Here is a 22,862-nt window from a genome sequence, read left to right on the forward strand (position 1 = left end):
TGCACATGAAGGACCAAAAGTGGAACTGGGGTCAAATTTAATTTTTTATTAAAACCTGCTCACAATATATATGGATAATGCATTTTACATAGGATAATATATGGAAAACACAATAAAGTCGTATACTAACATTGCATTAATGTGCTAAATTTGACTGAATCACGACAACCAATTAGGAATTAGCTCTTATATGTGAGGTGCAAGTTAAACAGTGAAAGCAAAAGCGTGATTGGTTGCTGTGGGGTTTAATGCAATCTGTCATGTCAGTTACTGACACTAATATGTTTTCTATATATTATTAGGGATGAGCGCACTCGGATTTCTGAAATCCGAGCCCACCCGAACGTTGCGGATCCGAGTCGGATCCGAGACAGATCCGGGTATTGGCGCCAAATTCAAAAGTGAAACTGAGGCTCTGACTCATAATCCCGTTGTCGGATCTCGCGATACTCGGATCCTATAAATTCCCCGCTAGTCGCCGCCATCTTCACTCGGGCATTGATCAGGGTAGAGGGAGGGTGTGTTAGGTGGTCCTCTGTGCTGTTTAGTTCTGTGCTGTTTAGTTCTGTGCTGTTTAGTTCTGTGCTGTTTAGTTCTGTGCTGTTTAGTGCTGTGCTGTGCTGTGCTGTGCTGTGCTGTGCTGTGCTGTGTTCTGCAGTATCAGTCCAGTGGTGCTGTGTGCTGTGCTCTGTCCTTCTGAGGTCAGTGGTGCTGCTGGGTCCTGTGCTGTGTCCTGTTCAGTCCAGTGGTGCTGTGTCCTGTGCTCTGTGCTTCTAAGGGCATAGTTATTTCCCCAATATTCCCCTGTGTTTAAAAAAATAAAAAAAAGTTTTTTTAAAAAATACCAAAAACTACTTTAATATTTTTTAATTACCACAAAATTTTCACAACCAATCCTGCAGTATAAGCCCATTGGTACTGCAATATTACCAAGTTCACACATTCAGCAGTAAAAGTCCAGTGGTACTGCAATATTACAAAGTTTACACATTCTGCAGTATCAGTCCAGTGGTGCTGTGTCCTGTGCTCTGTCCTGCTGAGTTCCGTAGTGCTGCTGGGTCCTGTGCCGTGTCCTGTTCAGTCCAGTGGTGCTGTGTCCTGTGCTCTGTGCTTCTAAGGGCATAGTTATTTCCCCACTATTCCCAAGTTTTTTTTAAAAAAAAAAAAAGTAAAAAAAAATAAAAAATTAAAAAAAAAAAAAATATATAATAATTATAACCAAATTTGCAAAACCAATCCAGCATTATAAGTCCATTGGTACTGCAATATTACCAAGTTCACACATTCTGCAGTATCAGTCCAGTGGTGCTGTGTCCTGTGCTCTGTCCTGCTGAGTTCCGTAGTGCTGCTGGGTCCTGTGCCGTGTCCTGTTCAGTCCAGTGGTGCTGTGTCCTGTGCTCTGTGCTTCTAAGGGCATAGTTATTTCCCCACTATTCCCAAGTTTTTTAAAAAAAAAAAAAAAGTAAAAAAAAAAAAAAAATTAAAAAAAAAAAAAATATATAATAATTATAACCAAATTTGCAAAACCAATCCAGCAGTATAAGTCCATTGGTACTGCAATATTACCAAGTTCACACATTCTGCAGTATCTTGTGCTACATATAATGGAGACCAAAAATTTGGAGGATAAAGTAGGGAAAGATCAAGACCCACTTCCTCCTAATGCTGAAGCTGCTGCCACTAGTCATGACATAGACGATGAAATGCCATCAACGTCGTCTTCCAAGCCCGATGCCCAATCTCGTAGTACCGGGCATGTAAAATCCAAAAAGCCCAAGTTAAGAAAAAGTAGCAAAAAGAGAAACTTAAAATCATCTGAGGAGAAACGTAAAGTTGCCAATATGCCATTTACGACACGGAGTGGCAAGGAACGGCTTAGGCCCTGGCCCGTGTTCATGACTAGTGGTTCAGCTTCACCCACGGATCTTAGCCCTCCTCCTCCTCCCCCCCCCTACAAAAAATTTAAGAGAGTTATGCTGTCAGCAACAAAACAGCAAACAACTCTGCCTTCTAAAGAGAAATTATCACAAATCCACAAGGTGAGTCCAAGGATGTTGGTGGTTGTCAAGCCTGACCTTCCCATCACTGTACGGGAAGAGGTGGCTCCATCCAGCATTTGCAGCACGCCCTCTGCATATGCTGGAAGGATCACCCACAGTCCAGTTACAGATTTGGCTAATGAAGGTGTGAATGTTGTACACCGGGAGGAGGATATTGATGTAGCTGGCGCTGAGGAGGATGTTGATGATTATGATGCAGACAGATACCAAATTGCCTTTCTCAATTTCTATTTATATTCTAGATTATATAACGGCTGAATAGTTTTCTATTTTACTCCTAGTGGAGAGGGGATCTGATGCAGATAGATAGCAAACTGCCTTTGTCCATTTTTTTGTATATTTGAATTTCTAGTTCTACAGTCTATGCAGGCTGCTTTTTTTATATTCAACTACAAGTGTAGGGCGGGGAGGGGGGGGGGGGGGCATAGATAGCCACCAAAGTAACGTGGTCCATTTAATTTCACTTTCTAGCTCCACAGTCTGTGCAGCCTGCTTTTTTTATCTTCAAAGTATTTACAAGCCTTGCAATCTAAATTAACTAGAGGTAGTGACGTGGTAGAACTCCAAAAGGCAGTTTGGAAGCCCCTGTACAAACTGGCTCTATTTTACCTGAGTTGTCCCCCCTCCAGTGTGTACTCGGAAAGAGTTTTTAGTGCAGCAGGGAACCTAGTCAGTGAGCGGCGAAGGAGGTTGCTTCCTCACAACGTTGAAAAAATGATGTTTATAAAAATGAATAATCAATTCCTCAATGAAGTACAGCACTGCCCTCCAGATAGTACAGAGGGACCTGTGGTTGTGGAGTCCAGCGGGGACGAATTGATAATGTGTGAGGAGGAGGAAGTACACACTGTAGGGGGAGAGGAATCAGAGGTTGAGGATGAGGACGACATCTTTCCTCAGTAGAGCCTGTTTAGTTTGTACAGGGAGAGATGAATTGTTATTTTGGTGTGGGGGCCCAAACAAACCAATCATTTCAGTCAAAGTTGTTTGGTAGGCCCTGTCGCTGAAATGATTGGTTTGTTAAAGTGTTCATGTCCTATTTCAACAACAGACCTCTCAACTGCAGCTCATCCCTCCTCTGCGGGGATAATGTCTCCTGTGCTCTGACACGTCACTCTGTGTACTCTCAGCCTCAGGATCTGACACTACAGCTACCATGCCTCTTGTAGCAGCCCTCACTCCAGGGCCTCTTCCATGTGCAGTGTCCCCCTCTCTCTTGGGTTCACTATAGTGGCATGGAGTTCTCCCCCTCATCCAGGGCACACATTCCTTGCCCTGGCTCAGTCACCACGCTCAGACTTCCAGGCAATGCTGGGGGAGCCTGGGAGCTTCCACCCCAGGTCCCCAGCTACAACTCTCCTCTCCTGTGTCTTCTCTCTCTTTCTGACACTTTAAAGATCGTGCCTTTAAATGAAAAAGTCAGTCTTCATTGCACGACTATGTGCAAGTGCAACAGGGACATTTTTTTGGGTTTACAAAGTCAAACAATAACACTACGACCCTGTCTGTCTGGGGTCTGTCAATGACGAATTGTCTGGAGCATGTTTGGAGGAGGTATTGTGGCCCCGGTATCAAATTGGGTACCGGGGCCACCCCACTATGCAGTCCAGATACTTGTTTGGTGGAATTCCGACACGTGGAGGGTTTTTAAATTATATTGTGGCCTCGGTACCAAATTGTGTACCGGGGCCACCACACTACGCAGTCAAGATACTTGTTTGGTGGAATTCAGACCAGTTGAGGGTTTTATTATTATATTGTGTGGACCACTCTATCTATACCACACTACAACTCTATACCACTCTATTTCCTACTTTAATTCTATTTAATTCTATTTCCTACTTTAATTCTATTACTAATTAATTACCATAAAGAGGAACAAAAAAAACCAATTTTACCAAAAGTATAATATGACTTAGACTTACAAACACTACACTTTAAAGATCGTGCCTTTAAATGAAAAAGTCAGTCTTCATTGCACGACTATGTGCAACAGGGACATTTTTTTGGGTTTACAAAGTCAAACAATAACACTACGACCCTGTCTGTCTGGGGTCTGTCAATGACGAATTGTCTGGAGCATGTTTGGAGGAGGTATTGTGGCCCCGGTATCAAATTGGGTACCGGGGCCACCCCACTATGCAGTCCAGATACTTGTTTGGTGGAATTCCGACACGTGGAGGGTTTTTAAATTATATTGTGGCCTCGGTACCAAATTGTGTACCGGGGCCACCACACTACGCAGTCAAGATAGATAGATGCGTATTGGGTATCATAGATAAAGTACATTCAGTGGTGTGGGGCAAATTGAAAAATATTCCAAATGCACTGACATTATCAAAAACAAGAGGTTGTCACACGCTAAAACTCCAACATGTATATGATGGAGAGGATGGAGGAGCAGCCGTATGTGTAGTGTAATGCAGATCTGTTGAAGGTTTTTTATATATTTTATTGTGGTGCCCAGTGCCCACTCCTCTACGCAGTCCAGATACATTTATTGGTGCGAATCATAAAAGTTCAGGGTTTTTAATATATATTGTGGTGACCCACTCCTCTATGCAGTCCAGGTACATTTATTGGTGCGAATCATAAAAGTTCAGGGTTTTTAATAGATATTGTGGTGACCCACTCCTCTACGCAGTCCAGGTACATTTATTGGTGCGAATCATAAAAGTTCAGGGTTTTTAATATATATTGTGGTGACCCACTCCTCTACGCAGTCCAGGTACATTTATTGGTGCGAATCATAAAAGTTCAGGGTTTTTAATATATATTGTGGTGACCCACTCCTCTACGCAGTCCAGGTACATTTATTGGTGCGAATCATAAAAGTTCAGGGTTTTTAATAGATATTGTGGTGACCCACTCCTCTACGCAGTCCAGGTACAATTATTGGTGCGATTCATAAAAGTTCAGGGTTTTTAATATATATTGTGGTGACCCACTCCTCTACGCAGTCCAGGTACATTTATTGGTGCGAATCATAAAAGTTCAGGGTTTTTAATATATATTGTGGTGACCCACTCCTCTACGCAGTCCAGGTACATTTATTGGTGCGATTCATAAAAGTTCAGGGTTTTTAATATATATTGTGGTGACCCACTCCTCTACGCAGTCCAGGTACATTTATTGGTGCGATTCATAAAAGTTCAGGGTTTTTAATATATATTGTGGTGACCCACTCCTCTACGCAGTCCAGGTACATTTATTGGTGCGATTCATAAAAGTTCAGGGTTTTTAATATATATTGTGGTGACCCACTCCTCTACGCAGTCCAGGTACATTTATTGGTGCGATTCATAAAAGTTCAGGGTTTTTAATATATATTGTGGTGACCCACTCCTCTACGCAGTCCAGAAAGATACCTTGTTGCAACGTTTTGGACTAATAACTATATTGTGAGGTGTTCAGAATACACTGTAAATTAGTGGAAATGCTTGTTATTGAATGTTATTGAGGTTAATAATAGCCTAGGAGTGAAAATAAGCCCAAAAACTTGATTTTTAAACTTTTTATGTTTTTTTTAAAAAAAATCCGAATCCAATACCTTAAATCCGAACCGAGACCTTTCGTCAAGTGTTTTGCGAGACAAATCCGAACCTCAAAAATAACGAAAATCCGGATCCAAAACACAAAACACGAGACCTCAAAAGTCGCCGGTGCACATCCCTATATATTATCCCTGTGTAATATGCACAATGTGAATATGTTGATTGCATTAATTGGTTCAAAACAGGTAGCCCCTCCTTTCTCTCTGCTCCCCAGATTGGTCCAACAGGCAATTGTCAGCTTCCCTATGATCTGTGAATATATGGGGGAAGATTTATCAAAAGGAAAAGTGAGGTGTTGCCCATAGCAACCAATCAGATTCTAGCTATCATTTATCGTACATTCTAGAACATGATAGGTAGAATCTGATTGGTTGCTATGGGCAACACCTTCACTTTTCCATTTTAGAAGGTTTGATACACCTACTCCTTGGACTGTAGTTAAAAGCAGTTGGATGACGTGACACAGTGACAGTGAGCAGTATATTATAATGAATGTGAACATGAAATAAAACAAGTGTAGGAGCTGCATATAATGAGGTGCCCTTGACGCTGGGATGCAGGCTTAAATGTTTTGATCAAAATATGAACTAATACCTCATGTTTTCATTTTACTAGACACACACAGATATGCAGTGTAAAGGATAAGCGCTGACAACTGTCTTTTTATTATGAAATAAAATGACTGTGTTTTCTGTGGTGTTTTTGTGCACATCTAGTAACACATGATCATGTATCTAGAATATATGGCCCTTAATGGCCTTTGTGTGCCATCATCTACAGACAACACTTCCCCCGGTGAGGCCCGGAGTGATCTAGTCTCTTGGCCCAAGCTCGACCTGGCTATAACCGGCTATACTATTAGTCCTGGTGCTGGGCCCAGAGCCGCAGAATGTATAGACAGCGTAAATTGCACCCCAATTGTTTTAAGCCGCCCACAATAAGATTGGACCAACCTCTCCACAGTGTGTGGCCAAAACATGAGAGTGACATGGCCCCTTTTATATATATAGAATTCCACTTTCGGGGGAGAAACTTGAACTTTGGGGCCCCACCGCAGTTGAGCAGGGCCCCAGAGTAGCACAGGTGGGAGCTAGACAGGGCCCAACACCTGCTACCAATGACGCCCCAGTAGTAAAGTCAGTGCCGCTCCTACCCCCGAAAGATAACAGTTGCTCATTGTTTCCCATCTTCTGTTTCCAGAATCCCACAGTCTGATCACTGCACCACGGATAAGCACCTTACGCTGAGTCGGGATTATTCTGGAGCTCTGGTTAGGCTCAAAGTCGCAGGGCGGTCTACATAGCGTCAGTGCGCGGTAGACAGAGGCTGCCTGTAAACACAGCCAGAGTACAGTATATATAGAGGCGGCCTGTATTTATTAATAGATAAATCTGTTCCCGTCAAACACGGAGCGTGGGAATAACCTCTCCAACAAATATTCTGCTGCTGGATGTAAATGTTTGGATGAGTTCAGATTACTTGGCCGCCTCTTGGCTGAAATTCTCTTACAGTGGTTTATATTAAGCGGTTACACAGTGGGGTGCAAAGATTTGTTCCAGGGCAGCTCTCTGGCATTTAGACCCAAAACCACCGTCAACCTCTTATTTTCTTGCCCACCCCCCATACTGTAAGTCTGGACAATCTATGGCTGTTTAGTTAAAGCATTGACTTCCTTGCGTGAATCATTCCACCCTGCACACTTTTCTCTGCTCCTGCTTTTCCCACTTATTTCCCAGTTGAACTAACAAACACTGAATTAAGTAACATGTTAAAAACACACAGACACATTTAAGTCAGTTCTATAAAGAGTATGGTGAAAACATACAGTGAAGCCATCACCATTAAATACTGTCTGCCGGCACATTAGGCCTTCTTAATGTTAATATTTCTATGTTTGTCCTAAAACACTGCTCAATTTATCCTATTATTACTATAATTTAACTCGTGAATGTAACGGGGACATTGGGGGCTTCCTTTATTTTACGTCTCGAACACTGAGGGCAAGATTTACTAAACTGCGGGTTTGAAAAAGTGATGATGTTGCCTATAGCAACCAGATTCTAGCTGTCATTTTGTAGAATGTATTAAAATAATTAAAGCTAGAATCCGATTGGTTGCTATAGGCAACATCTCCACTTTTTCAAACCTGCAGTTTAGTAAATATACCCCTTAAACTTTATCTAACAATACCTGGTGTACTTGAGCTTGTTACTTCTGCGGATTCCGGATGATTTGCATTTTGATGAGATTTTCGATTGTATTTTTGGTGGGTCAGAAAAACCCTGAGGTATATCGTAAAGTTAAACACGCCCTCAAATATCCGCCCTTTTCAGCTCATTTAGCTTTATTGAAACAATTTTCTGAAAGAAATCCTGGTCCGAGATACAGTCCCCTAAAACTGGGACAGTTGAGAGGAACGATATTTCACGGTGAAGATAGCGAGATTGTGAGAATGGGGTAATCGCGGGATAGAGTTATGAATGATTTGGATGGTATAAATATAATGGGTAAATTACATTTGATGCAGTGATTGATGCGGTGATTGATGCAGAGAATTAATGTGATTGCCAGGTATGGGGTCAGGAAGGATTCTGAGGTTCATTTGACAGATGCTTCTGAGGGTTTTGTTTTGCTTTCTCTGGATCAACACATAGAATTTATAAAAATTTGAACTTAATTGATTATATGTATGTTTTTTTTACCCTCACTGTTAAGGGTAAATGTTTCAGCTTCACACAAACTTAGGTTTTCCTGTACAATCGTGGAATTTTGACACAGAAGGAATAACGGACACGGAAAATGCACATTTCAAGACCTGTATTAAATGGGACAAAGCGACAGGACACTGATATGCCGTCCACTGGAGAGATTACCCCTTGAGATCAGTCATTTACAAGGCACAATTAGTGATCATTACATACAATGAGAGATGACAACAGCACAACACAGTAAGGTTCAATCTAATGTTTGTTCACTTCAAGGTTATAGGGTGTAACAGAGGCCAGCTCCCTAGACACAGGCCACTGTCTGGCATCGGTCACAAAGCAAAGTAGCGCAATATTACAGGGTTTTTATACTCGAGACTCCTCCCACAGTCGTAGCCGGATGGACAGATGACATTCCCACCTTGCCTTTAAAAGGGAGTTCTCTGCAGGTGTTCTGTAATTGCTCTTCACTGCAGACCTTCCCTTATAAACAGTATGTATGTATGTATGTATAAAAAAATAAATGTAAATACAATGAACTTAGTGATCACAAACTACCACTGTCACACTCAATAACTATTGAAAAAAACTTGTGTCTGGTCATAGTCTTCATTGAAAAATATCTAATATACAGGTTACTATTACATTAAATACCTCCCTTAAAAAGCAACTGTCACCTCTAGGACAAGACCTCCCTTGTGATGCTCAGACTATGCAAAGCTTGTTGCTTAAATAATTTCCTATCCCTCCCCCCATATCAGGGGCAAACGCAGGATTTGTAGAGGGGGGTTTCCACACCACGCTGCCAATAGGCGTGATCAGCATGCATGGGGGCGTGGCTGTAATTTTAGACAGTGCTTGGTTGCTCTCCAACTCTTCCTATCCCTATAATATACATGGGCAATGCTGAGTGCACTACTGTTGCACGCAGCTCTCCCTTTTCAAGTTTGAGCTGTGTGAAGCGGGGGGCAGAGTCCAGCCACCTCAATCATACAGTGCCCCAGGCCTGGAGGGGAGTTTCCAGGCACTAGGAAACCCCCTCTCGGTTTGCCTATGCATATTCACCTGGGAAAGGGACAGATCGAAAGCCCTATCTGTATGCTAATTGCACATTGATTTTTCCTTCCCGGTCCCGGTCGATGGCCAAATACTATTAGAAAATGATGTCATACAGAGGTTGTTGGATATGATGTGGGTCACCAAAAAAGTTTGAATAGCTACAATTGGCACATGGGCTAACGGTTCACCAGTCCTGTTCTACCAAAGCTAAAACTGGCTACTAGAATTAAAAAAGATTATAACTCAGCCTTGTGGCCTAGAAGGATGTGACAGCCTTTCTGAGGGTGAGAGCAGGAGAGGAATGAAAGAGGTTCCACCAAGACCGATGTTCGAAGATGGGAGAGACGTACGAAAGAAGACGAGTGTCCGGCAGAGACTGTTCTCACGTGGAGACAAGGAGAGATTAGAGTGCAGCTGAACGTGATCTATGTGACATTGGGAAGCCAAGAGGGTGGGTGCATTCTGTGAGAGACTTATGTGAGTTATTGTGGGAAGGACTGGGATATATCCTAGTCAAAGCAATTCCCCCCGAGCCAACGAAGTATCTTCCGTTAACCCGGTCATCGGTCACAGTCATCAAGGGGTCATTGGGAGAAGAGGGGATATTAGGAAGCCCCTTCAGACTACACAATGGTTTCCCCACTATCACACTGTGGGAGGGATGACAATGAGAGATGATGCTGAGAAAGAAAATGTGTCCAGTGTATTCATCCAACGTGTGAATAACTGCAGATTGATGCCGCAGATTACCAGCCGCCCATTATTTTCACCATGTTTCCATACAAAATACATCTGAAGAAGACGATTGATTTTGTCTCCTTCTTCCCCTTCTCCCCATATGTGTCTGTATTTTCAATAAAGCTTTGGGTCTGTGCCCCCCAACTCCTTGACCCCCTCTATCTCACCCCTCCCAGACCCCCTCCATCCCATTCCTCCATCACACTTTAAAGTTATGTTGAAAGGTATCTTGTTGCAAAATAAAGGTACGTGTTTCAATCAAAAAAATCTGTTCAGCTCTATCACACCAACATGTGCAGGGGTCTCGTTTGTCCAGGTTAACCTGCATGACCCGGAGACTGAGCTGCAGCTGGGTGGGCGACCCGCAGGCACCACTAGGGAGGACTCCGTACAATATAATTATGTTTATATGAATAGGTCGGTGCACTGAGCTGCAGCTGCCTCGTCTCATCCTATGATTATATAGGTGTCACTGCAATGACGTGGAGAATTTTCAAGAGATAAACAACAAGACAGATTGCAGACATTAAATAGTCAGGAAAAGGCCAATTCTCTGCAGAAAATAAACGACTCTCATGTTTTTTCTGTATATTTAATAGAAGAAAAATGCTATTTAGTAAACAAAATATTCATATTTTTTATATTACACATGTTTATTAAACACATAAACTGTTCTGCACAGAAAAACAAAACAGTTTTCTGCAAATATTTACATTTATTTAGCTGTCGTACGGATTCTTTTGCTGCAGGAAACGCGACATGAACCAAAGACAATGTAGGGAATAGATCACTGACGTCTTGGTAACAATCAGAATGTACTAATTTTCTAAGCAACTAAAATCAAAACAAAACAGTTTAAAAGCAAATTAGTGGGTTCCATTCTCTGAAACCATTAAGCGCTACGGAATTTGCTGGCGCTATATAAATTAATGATGATGATGACGATGATATGAAACCAGTATGTAATCAACACAGAGGCCAATTATCAGTAAGTAAATTTACCGACAACCCCGTAGAAGACAGATTTTCACCTGTTAGTAAGAATAAAGTAGAGGTCAGTAAAACACTGAACCCTCCAATGATTATCTTGAGGCTTGTAAATCTCTTGCTTACAATATCTGTCCCCTATTTGTAGCCGAAAGGGCAGCAGGGCGGCACAGTGGTTAGCATTGCCGCCACACAGCGTTGGGATCATGAGTTTGATACCGACCAGAGCCCTATCTGTGTGGAGATTGTATGTTCTCCCCCTGCTTGCGTGGGGTTTCCTCCGGGCGTTCCAGTTGGAATTTAGACTGTAAGCTCCAATGGCGCAGGGACTGACATATTCTCTGCAATATGATTGGCGCTATATAAATAAACCAAAATAATAATTATTATTTTGACGCTTCTACTTTCAGTTCAGGACAAATGTTTATCTGACACAATAATATGTCAGTAAAATTGCTAGCGGTCAGTAAAATGATGTAACCCTGAAAATCACACAGGATTCCTGCAGCATCCTGTGGCTTTGCACATATGTAACTGCTTGGACGTGATGTTATTACAGGATCAGCTCCAGACGACAGAGGGACCTATTAAAATGACTAAAAGGAGTATACATCAAAGCTGGGTGATAGGGAAAGAGATTGGAATAGAGGATGGGGGGGGGTGAGCGAGGCAGGGAACTGAGAGGTTGTAAAGGAGGAGACACAGGGAAGGGAATCACTGCAGAGCAGGAGGAGGGGGCTTCATAGTGGAATCCCCAGAATACTAGAGAGGGAGAAGACAGATCATTGAGAAGAGAGTGAGGGAGGGGAGGGATGGAGAAAAGACAATAAGAGAACAGACTGACAGAAGAAGGAAGAGAATAACATCAGGATACAGGATAGGGGGTGGGACAGTTTGAGTTGTGAAGGATTTGCAGCTATCACTGAGGGTCCTGTCCTGCGCCATGAGCTGTCAGAGGCCCCCCGGGGGGCTGGGAGAAGGTGCCAGGCTCAGAGGTTCCCCCAGAAAAGAGCAGGACCTGAGGAGCTCTGCGGTTCTGCACCAGCAGAGACGTCTGAAACAAGCCACGCAGTTTGTGCACAAGGATTCTGCGGACCTGCTGCCTCTGGACCAGCTCCGGAGACTGGGCACCTCTAAAGACCTGGTGAGCGGAGGTGGGTAGGGGAAGTGGGGGCACAGAGGTGGGGGGCAGTGAGAACAGCACTTTGGTTCCAATGAACAGATAGGACAAGATTGTAATGACTGAGGGGATGAAGCACCAAAGATCCTGGTTAGTAACATGTAAGAGCCAAAGTGGAAGAATGTATGAGACGTATACGGTCTGTGTGGATATAGGAAAAAGGCAATTGAGGGCGAGGGGGTTCATATAGAACACACAGAGGTGCAGAGAGGGGGGGACACTCAGTGCACACCCAACTACGCAGATAGGGAGCAGACTGCTGGGCTCACAGCTCACACTCAGATATACAGAAAGATAGGGGACTGATAAGTGTGGGGGCTCACAGTGCACCCACAGATATAATGGGGTACAGGGATGAATCAGGGGGTCATCCAGCCAGACACAGTATGAGTCAGTGTTGGGATCACAGTGCCCCCACAGATATACCGGGGTACAGCGATGAATCAGGGGTGGTCAGGGGTCACAGTGCACCCTCAGATATAATGGGGTACAGGTATGAATCAGGGGATCATGCAGCCTGAGGCAGTACACAGGGACAGGGGATGGATCAGTGGGTAAAGCTGATGATGAAGGTTCTGCAGAGTCACATGACTGACTGGCTTTCTGTTGTGGATGCAGCAACCTCACAGTGTGATCCAGAGGCGTCTCCTGGGGGGGAGCCCAGTCAAGGAAACCAGCAGCTTGGCCCAATCACTCCCCCCGTGTGACCCGGGGACACCGTCTCCTGATGAAGGTATCAGACCACCTAAGCACTGTGATGCAGACACAAATCCGGTCCGCGAACGGGGAGACCAGCTGCAGCCCACCCACCCATCGGAGGAGACCCCGGCGGGCTGGAAAGAAGACTCCCTTCTGATCCCCTGTAAGGTTAGACTCACAATGCTATATGTCTATTCATATGCACAACACAACAGAAGATAGTACACAAACATCACTAAGTACAACATCAACTATTCTGCACAGAAGTCATTATCCAGTTACTGTCAGCATTAGCCAGATAATGTAATCGGTAACATAGCAACACACTGACTGTACCTTGTAGGGTTAATTAATGCAAGGATAATTCAATTTTAGTAAATGTAATGTAACAGCATGAACTAAGCTCTAAGGGTTTTGCTAATGTCTGATTAATGCTGCATCATGCAGGGAGAGCTGTATGTCCTGTAGGCAATAGAGAAATGTGGTCGGTGTCACAAAGTTCTTCATAAAGAGAATAAAGCAAGATTAACGTGGTGCAAGTGATCCATCAATAAGACTATAACACGTTATTGGTGGCATGCAATAATAAATATAATTACACAACGTAAATCTCCAGTGTTTACTGGAGGAATATAGCAAAACTGAGCGAGTTCCAATCTCCTTTCCTGCCAATTCCCACAATGCTCTTCTCTTTGGGTTACCCTCAGGTTTGCACTCGGGACGTTTCTGCAAAGTTGTGCATTGAGCGACAAGAGAACCTCATCTCCAAAACGTGTGTCAAAAGATTGGGGTAAGAGAGAGCCCCAAAAAAATCATCATCATCATCGTCATTTATTTATATAACACCACAGATTCCGTAGCGCCTGACATATATGATAACAGTATCGTAACAACAGGTATGGGGGTACAATGAGCAGAATAATAAATGGATACAAATAATAGAAACCATTCAGCATCAGATCCGACAATGGACATATAAGGTAGACAAAGGGACAGACATGAGACATAAGGTAGAGAGGACCCTGCTCATGAGATCTTACATTCTAGAGGAGGGGTGAAGAGTAGGATCAAATGGAACAGTTCTGTTTGGGGTATGGACCGTGTGCAAAGTAATAGTGTTGTACTAAGGTACTAAGCGTAATGTCACGGTCAAGCAATAGATGTAAGGATCTGTAGGCTCCAATATGGCCACCAATGCGCTTTGGGGGAGATAGGAGCTAGTCTGCAGATGTAACTGGCGGCCAGGCTACATTTCAAGTGCCCCAAGAAGGCAAAGGTGATTAGCCCCCTACTGTGAATCGGCTTTTCAGCTCTCAAACTCCCCCTAGTGGAGGCAGATACTATAGCAGCTCTACAGGACACCTACTGGCCATAAGTGGTATTGCATTTTTTTAAACTCGAATACCTTTTGCGCTTGAGTTTTTTTTACATGTTTATCTGCCTCGCACACCCACTCTCCAGTTTTTATAAATGACTCTGAACAGAACTCTGCTCCAACTTTTGCATATGTTGTAAAGAGTAGAAACCAAACCTCCCCACATTTTTGGAAAATTAGTTACATTTTACATTCCATACTTTCATTAATTAGATGTTACACACTTTATATTTAACTTGCAGGCTGGAAGTCACAAATGGTCCTCCAGAGCAGCTGACCATGGAAGTTGGACTGGGGTGCCAGAAGCTGACAGTCAAAGCGGTGATTGTGGGTAAGACACCAAACGGCGCTTTTTCTGACCACCCAGAAAATAAGAGCATAACATAATAGAAGATAACGTTGCTACTCCCACGTATGTTAGAGGACTCGCAGCGTCTGGCTACTGTCAAAACTGTCTCCAGGTATAAATATAAATATAGTATATATTACTACATATAGTATATACATATATACAGAGAGAGAGAGAGAGAGAGAATAACAGGGTAGCTTGGTGTAGTCTAGAATTGACCAAACAAAAAGGCAGCCTGATTGCTCATTATTGATAAGGGGTACCCTTTTGAAATAGGTATATCATTAGTTTGTATTATAATATAAATGACTCGGGTTTATCCCCCCCAGATGACAACAGTGCGGAGTTCTGCATTGGTCTGGAAACGCTGGTATCACTCAAGGTAGGTTCTCTGTGCATTCTCCTACTGAGCTCTGGGGGCGACTGTGCAACACACAACTGTGACTTCATTTTTCTCCCGCAGAGCTGCCTAGATCTGGAGTATGGTGTCCTGAAAACTCCATCCCAAGTGATCCCTTTCTTGACCTCCTTAAACAACCACCCAATGGCAGAGAAGACTGAAGCTGTGATCAGCCCCAGTAAGCAGTAAGATGCCATCTACTGGTCAGAGGGCAAAACTGCACTATCAAATCCAAAGCACAAGTTCCATGCTTAATACATCATCTTCATGGACATGTTCAGCTTCACCATCGTGGTGAATGTACATCGGAATGGCGCCAAAAACTAATGTTACTTTTACTCACTGCAAAAGATGTACCATGGAATAGACAGAAATGACGCATCCATTACAGCTCTTTATAAAGGAAATAATTTTTCACGTACAATGACAATATGTGTTTGATGTATATAGGAGGGATAACTGTACCAGGGACAGTGTATGTGTCAGTGGAGGCTGTGGAGGATGAGCACTATGATGGTTGTGAGTGACTGCACCGTATCAGGCGTAATGTGAATAACCACATAGCGATTACATTCAGCGTAGATTGACAGCAACATAAGGACACGAAAGACCTCATTTAGAGATAGGAGGTAATCCAGCTGAAGGTGCAAGTCTGCACCTTGACTAAACCATGCTGCACTGCCCGAGGTGGGTGTGGCAAATTTAAAATGTGTGAACAGATTTAGAGTTGGAAGGGGGCAATGCCCTAGCTCAACTCTGACCCCCCCCCCCCCCCCCAAATACTGAATTTCCACCCCTTGCATGACAACATGGTTTATACAAGTGCAGATTTGCACCTTAGATGGATTTCCAAATAACTATGAATTAGGCCCTTTGGGTAAATGTGAAAGCTCAACAGATAGATATAGGGGGGTTATTATATAGTAAAGCAGTGAGACTGCTCAGGAGAGAGATGTAGAGGGTGAGACTGCTCAGGAGAGTGATGTAGAGGGTGAGACTGCTCAGTAAATAGTTGTAGAGGGTGAGACTGCTCAGCAGACAGATGTCGAGGGTGAGACTGCTCAGCAGACAGATGTAGAGGGTGAGACTGCTCACAAGAGAGATGTAGAGGGTGAGACTGCTCAGCAGAGAGATGTAGAGGTTGAGACTGCTCAGCAGACAGATGTAGAGGGTGAGACTGCTCACAAGAGAGATGTAGAGGGTGAGACTGCTCAGGAGAGAGATGTAGAGGGTGAGACTGCTCAGCAGAGAGATGTAGAGGGTGAGACTGCTCAGCAGACAGATGTAGAGGGTGAGACTGCTCACAAGAGAGATGTAGAGGGTGAGACTGCTCAGGAGAGAGATGTAGAGGGCGAGACTGCTCAGCAGAGAGATGTAGAGGGTGTGACTGCTCAGCAGAGAGATGTAGAGGGCGAGACTGCTCAGCAGAGAGATGTAGAGGGTGAGACTGCTCAGCAGACAGATGTAGAGGGTGAGACTGCTCACAAGAGAGATGTAGAGGGTGAGACTGCTCAGGAGAGAGATGTAGAGGGCGAGACTGCTCGGGAGAGTGATGTAGAGGGTGAGATTGCTCGAAATAGAGATTTAGAGGGTGAGACTGCTCAGAGAAGAGATGTAGAGGGTGTGAATGTTCAGGAGAGAGATGTAGAGGGTGAGACTGCTCAGAGGAGAGATATAGAGGGTGAGACTGTTTAGCAGGGCGATGTAGAGGGTGTAACTGCTCGGGAGAGTGATGTAGAGTGTGAGACTGCTCAGCAGAGAGATGTCGAGGGTGAGACTGCTCAGCAGACAGATGTAGAGGGTGAGACTGCTCAGCAGACAGATGTAGAGGGTGTGACTGCTCACAAGAGAGATGTAGAGGGTGAGACTGCTCAGGAGAGAGATGTAGAGGGTGAGACTGCTCAGGAGAGAGATGTAGAGGGTGAGACTGCTCAGCAGACAGATGTAGAGGGTGAGACTGCTCACAAGAGAGATGTAGAGGGTGAGACTGCTCAGGAGAGAGATGTAGAGGGCGAGACTGCTCGGGAGAGTGATGTAGAGGGTGAGATTGCTCGAAATAGAGATTTAGAGGGTGAGACTGCTCAGAGAAGAGATGTAGAGGGTGAGATTGCTCGGGAGAGAGATGTAGAGGGTGTGACTGCTCAGAGAAGAGATGTAGAGGGTGTGAATGTTCAGGAGAGAGATGTAGAGGGTGTGACTGCTCAGAGAAGAGATGTAGAGGGTGAGACTGCTCAGAGAAGAGATGTAGAGGGTGTGAATGTTCAGGAGAGAGATGTAGAGGGTGAGACTGCTCAGAGGAGAGATATAGAGGGTGAGACTGTTTAGCAGGGCGATGTAGAGGGTGTAACTGCTCGGGAGAGTGATGTAGAGTGTGAGACTGCTCAGCAGAGAGATGTCGAGGGTGAGACTGCTCAGCAGACAGATGTAGAGGGTGAGACTGCTCAGCAGACAGATGTAGAGGGTGTGACTGCTCACAAGAGAGATGTAGAGGGTGAGACTGCTCAGGAGAGAGATGTAGAGGGTGAGACTGCTCAGGAGAGAGATGTAGAGGGTGAGACTGCTCAGCAGACAGATGTAGAGGGTGAGACTGCTCACAAGAGAGATGTAGAGGGTGAGACTGCTCAGGAGAGAGATGTAGAGGGCGAGACTGCTCGGGAGAGTGATGTAGAGGGTGAGATTGCTCGAAATAGAGATTTAGAGGGTGAGACTGCTCAGAGAAGAGATGTAGAGGGTGAGATTGCTCGGGAGAGAGATGTAGAGGGTGTGACTGCTCAGAGAAGAGATGTAGAGGGTGAGACTGCTCAGGAGAGAGATGTAGAGGGTGTGAATGTTCAGGAGAGAGATGTAGAGGGTGAGATTGCTCAGGAGAGAGATGTAGAGGGTGAGACTGTTTAGCAGGGTGATGTAGAGGGTGTAACTGCTCGGGAGAGAGATGTAGAGGGTGAGACTGCTCAGAGAAGAGATGTAGAGGGTGAGATTGCTCGGGATAGAGATGTAGAGGGTGAGATTGCTCGGGATAGAGATGTAGAGGGTGAGATTGCTCGGGAGAGAGATATAGAGGGTGAGACTGTTTAGGAGAAACATGTAAAGGGTGTGAATGCTCGGGAGAGAGATGTAGAGGGTGAGACTGCTCAGAGAAGAGATGTAGAGAGTGAGATTGCTCGGGATAGAGATGTAGAGGGTGAGATTGCTCGGGAGAGAGATATAAAGGGTGTGACTGCTCAGGAGAAACATGTAAAGGGTGTGAATGCTCAGGAGAGTGATGTAGAGGGTGAGATTGCTCGGGAGAGAGATGTAGAGGGTGTAACTGCTCGGGAGAGTGATGTAGAGGGTGAGACTGCTCAGAGAAGAGATGTAGAGGGTGAGATTGCTCAGAGAAGAGATGTAGAGGGTGAGATTGCTCGGGAGAGAGATATAGAGGGTGTGACTGCTCAGGAGAGTGATGTAGAGGGTGAGACTGCTCAGAGAAGAGATGTAGAGGGTGAGACTGCTCAGAGAAGAGATGTAGAGGGTGAGATTGCTCGGGAGAGAGATATAGAGGGTGTGACTGCTCAGGAGAAACATGTAAAGGGTGTGAATGCTCGGGATAGAGATGTAGAGGGTGAGATTGCTCGGGAGAGAGATATAGAGGGTGAGACTGCTCAGAGAAGAGATGTAGAGGGTGAGATTGCTCGGGATAGAGATGTAGAGGGTGAGATTGCTCGGGAGAGAGATATAGAGGGTGAGACTGCTCAGGAGAGTGATGTAGAGTGTGAGACTGCTCAGAGGAGAGATATAGAGGGTGAGACTGTTTAGCAGGGTGATGTAGAGGGTGTGACTGCTCGGATGAGAGATGTAGAGGGTGATATATTTTCTTATGTTCTAATGTAAATTTTCAGGATATTTATTGGTGGAATACAAGTATTTCTTTTTAATATAACAACATCTTCTTACAAAATGTTTTATTCCACCAGGTGCCAGCAGGTATTGTATTTCCAGCACCAGCCTGGCATTGTGGTTTTACAGGTTGAAGAGACCATGTTATAAAAGATAGCATAGAATTGTTCTTTAACAGTAAAGCCAAACACAACACATCTGACAGACACCGTTAAATACGCACAATCAATCAGGCAGAGGCATTTATAGGAAAAGAACTACACAATAGTAAACAGCAAATCACATAACAATATAAAGCTGATCACGTGTTCACCCTGCCGACAGCAGAAACATTTACCAGCCGCATGGAAACAAGGATGTATAATAACCACAGACCTGATTGCAAAGTAATATAAAGTGCTGTCAACTCAGATCTCTGCAGGGGGTCAGTATTACAAATCAGTCAATATTCAAACACATCAACCTACTTCAACTACTAAAATAATCCAGGATTAGCATTTTATGGTTGGTAAGCTTTACATTACATACCATAAAGCAGCAATTTTGTAAACAACTACTAAATGTGAGAAGGTTTGTAACTGTGATGAATGAGTAACACTTATTTAAGGTGAAGAAAAAAATCTTGAGTTTGTTTGAAACACTTTGATACCCTAATGGATGGATTATTGAAAATCACACTGCAATTAGATACATCTGAAATGTTTAGGTACAACCATGGGCACCTATATAGCTCTGTAATATGCAAATATATGTTTGAATACTACAGAATGCTGTTTCTACATATAAGTGTTAAATACTGAGATAATCATATTGTTTTTATGGTGAGCTTAGATGACCCACGGCTGTCCATTTGTTGAGGTAGAACAACTCCTACCCGTGTAATAGGAGGGGGTGAACATTAAAGACAAATCCATGGGTACCATACCTCCAGCTTTGTGGCTCATAATCTTAATGGAGCTCATCAAAATATGATCTTACATAGCTAGTTTGTCCTTCCTTGGTTCCTATATAATTACACAGACAGTGTTAGACCAGATTCTGAAACCAAAGATAGTATGGGCCCCCAAGTTACCATACAAAATAAATGTAACATAGATGTTATCAATTAAAACATTAAAGCACCAACACCACTATCTCATAAAACTTATTAAACTCAACACTATTAACATATCTCCGTTTCAGTCACTCGACAACAGTATCCTTTCATATATCAAGCATGCTTTCGGACTTGTGCCAACAGGTGCGTACCCTGAGTCCATGGTAAGTTTGATTTGAGCCGCGTTCAGTGCTTGGTGAGAGAATCTCCACTGTAATTGCAAAAAGGACCAGAGAATCCTTTGAACAAAGTGCCAAATGCACACATGAACGTACACTGTGAATGCTGGACAAATATAGACACATAACGACTTATTGTCTTATATCCATGTTCCGTCCATAATTTTCTTGAACTGCTGTATGAACTGTTGGCACTTTTTTTATAGTGCCAGTTGAGGACAAAAAGCTGAAATTGGAGTAACAACCAGCAAGTTAGTTATGCTTGATGTAATATCCCTGGCCGCACCCTCTGTAACAATGGCCCAATCCGCTATCTGTATAGGTCGTTTATGCCACTTTGGAGACTTGCTAGCCAATCACACAAGTTCATTTCTTCAAGGTAGAGAGGCTTTATCTGAAGGACAGAACGGACAGCATTCTGGGCAGGTTTAGTACTAACAAAAATTAAATTACAAACAAAAAGTTTTTGTATTTTAGGTGTTTTATTTAATTCAGTAATGAACAGACTTTGATGAATGTTAATGCAAGAAAGTTTTATTTTCCTTAATAACATAAGGGGGTCTGGTCTGGTACTACGTTTTTTGTTAAAGGCTTGTGACTTACGGCAAATGTCCATCTTGCTTCACCTAAAACTCCATGGGCTATTGTCAGAATTTACCTTGCACCCGTTATGTCTGTATTACTGTTATTATTACCCTTTATCTATAAAATGCCAACATATTCCGTTGTGCTGTACAACAAGGGAGTGAAACTTGAATATACAATGACAAAACAGAGGATTCAGTGAAACAGTAGATCAGACAGCCGGGAGATGTAGAGGATGAGACTTCTCAATAAATAAATATAGAGGATGAGACTGCTCAACAGGAAGATGTAGAGGATGAGATAGCTCAACAGGAAGATGTAGAGGATGAGACTGCTCAAAAAATAGATGGAGAGAATGAGACTGCTCAACAGGAAGATGTTGAGGATGAGACAGCTCAACAGGAGAATGTAGAGGATGAGACAGCTCAACAGGAAGATGTAGAGAATGAGACTGCTCAACAGGAAGATGTAGAGAATGAGACAGCTCAACAGGAAGATGTTGAGGATGAGACAGCTCAACAGGAGAATGTAGAGGATGAGACAGCTCAACAGGAAGATGTAGAGAATGAGACTGCTCAACAGGAAGATGTAGAGAATGAGACTGCTCAACAGGAAGATGGAGAGCATTAAGATTGCCCTTTACTAGAGATAAGGGGCCAATCCCTGAAAAACAGCCTCATACCATAATCCCTCCTCCACCAAACTTCACAGTTGGCATAATACAGTCATGCAGGTAACGTTCTCCTGGCATCCGTCAAACCCAGACTCGCCCATCTGACTGCCAAATAGAGAAGTGTGATTCATCACTCCACAGAACACGTTTCCACTGCTCCACAGTCCAGTGTCCGTGTGCTTTACACCACTCCATCCGACGCTTGGCATTGGTCTTGGTGATGTGAGGCTGCATGCAGCTGCTTGGCCATGGAAACCCATTCTATTAAGCTCCTGACGCACAGTTTTTGTGCTTATATTAATGTCAGTGGAAGTTCGGAACTCTTCAGTTATGGAATCAGCAGAGCGTTGGTGACTTTAACGCATCATACAGCATAGCAGTCATTGACCCCGCTCTGTGATTTTACGTGGTCTTTTACTTCTTGACTGTGGAATATCCAGCAGGGAAGAACCGTCTTATTACAAAGGTGGCATCCTATCACAGTACCACGCTTGAGCTCTACAGAACGACCCATTTTGTATCACAAATGTTTGCAAATGGAGACTGCATGGCTGGGTGCTGGATTTTATACAGCTCTGGCAACGGGTCTGATTGAAACACCTCAATCCAATAATTAACAGGTGTGGCCAAATACTTTGTCCATATATCGTATTTTATATGCTAGAACACAAATGCAAATTACATGCAGTGTTAAAAACAGATTGGGCCTGATTCATTAATGAAAGTAAAGCAAAAAAAATGAGTAACTCTGCACCCTGGCAAAACCATGTTGCATTGGAGGGGGAGGCATATTTAAAATATGTTGGGTTAATTATAGTTGGGATAGGGAATGTCCTAGATCAACTTTAAATTTCAGTGTAAAAATAAAACTATCAAGTATTTGTGTGCTACATGAAAAAACAGTCAGTATTTAATTTTTTTGTGCAAAATAATAAATGAATATGCACCCCTTGTATTGTAACATGGTTTTGTCCACAAGCAAACTTACCCATCTTTTGAATTACTTTTACAGGCTCATTGTGTTGTGTACAAAGAGTTGTGTTGTCATAAGACAGTGTACGTCATAGGAAGAGGGCACAGGGAGCTAGACCCTGGGTACTTAGGAATTTTATAAGCTTCCCCAAAGAGTTTTCAGAGTACGGGCAGAGCACAGAAGAACTCATGGAGGCAGAAGGGAGAATAAGGGAGAATGACAGGAGTTAGCCATTGACACATCGGATAAGAAAGTTAAGTATGTAGAGTCTACTAAAGAGATATAGTGCGATGTAAAAATCTTTTCTAGGTGAGAACCAATATTTGACATTTTACCCTGGAGGAAACAGGTAACCAAAGCAGAGATTAGTACAG

General features: G+C 43.5%; 1 protein-coding gene across 1 annotated transcript; it reads left to right on the forward strand.

Annotated features, from left to right (window-relative positions):
- Nucleotides 1-11,746: 11,746 nt before the first annotated feature.
- Nucleotides 11,747-15,530, forward strand: NRIP2 (nuclear receptor interacting protein 2). Its single transcript, XM_075205523.1, has 6 exons — nucleotides 11,747-12,247; nucleotides 12,902-13,150; nucleotides 13,690-13,772; nucleotides 14,600-14,688; nucleotides 15,036-15,088; nucleotides 15,170-15,530. Exons 1-6 carry the CDS (start codon nucleotides 12,047-12,049, stop codon nucleotides 15,293-15,295), a joined length of 801 nt encoding a protein of 266 aa, XP_075061624.1. The 5' UTR covers nucleotides 11,747-12,046; the 3' UTR covers nucleotides 15,296-15,530.
- The last annotated feature ends 7,332 nt before the right edge of the window (nucleotides 15,531-22,862 follow it).

Source organism: Mixophyes fleayi, chromosome 4, assembly GCF_038048845.1.
Source record: "Mixophyes fleayi isolate aMixFle1 chromosome 4, aMixFle1.hap1, whole genome shotgun sequence".
Classification (NCBI taxonomy): Eukaryota; Metazoa; Chordata; class Amphibia; order Anura; family Limnodynastidae; genus Mixophyes; species Mixophyes fleayi.

Excerpts from the sequence above, each read along its gene's own strand:
- NRIP2 (XM_075205523.1), top strand. The coding sequence starts at position 12,047 with ATGAGCTGTCAGAGGCCCCCCGGGGGGCTGGGAGAAGGTGCCAGGCTC. Across the intron at positions 14,689-15,035 it reads AGTCAAAGCGGTGATTGTGG|ATGACAACAGTGCGGAGTTC; the intron begins GTAAGACACCAA and ends TATCCCCCCCAG. Across the intron at positions 15,089-15,169 it reads AAACGCTGGTATCACTCAAG|AGCTGCCTAGATCTGGAGTA; the intron begins GTAGGTTCTCTG and ends TTTCTCCCGCAG.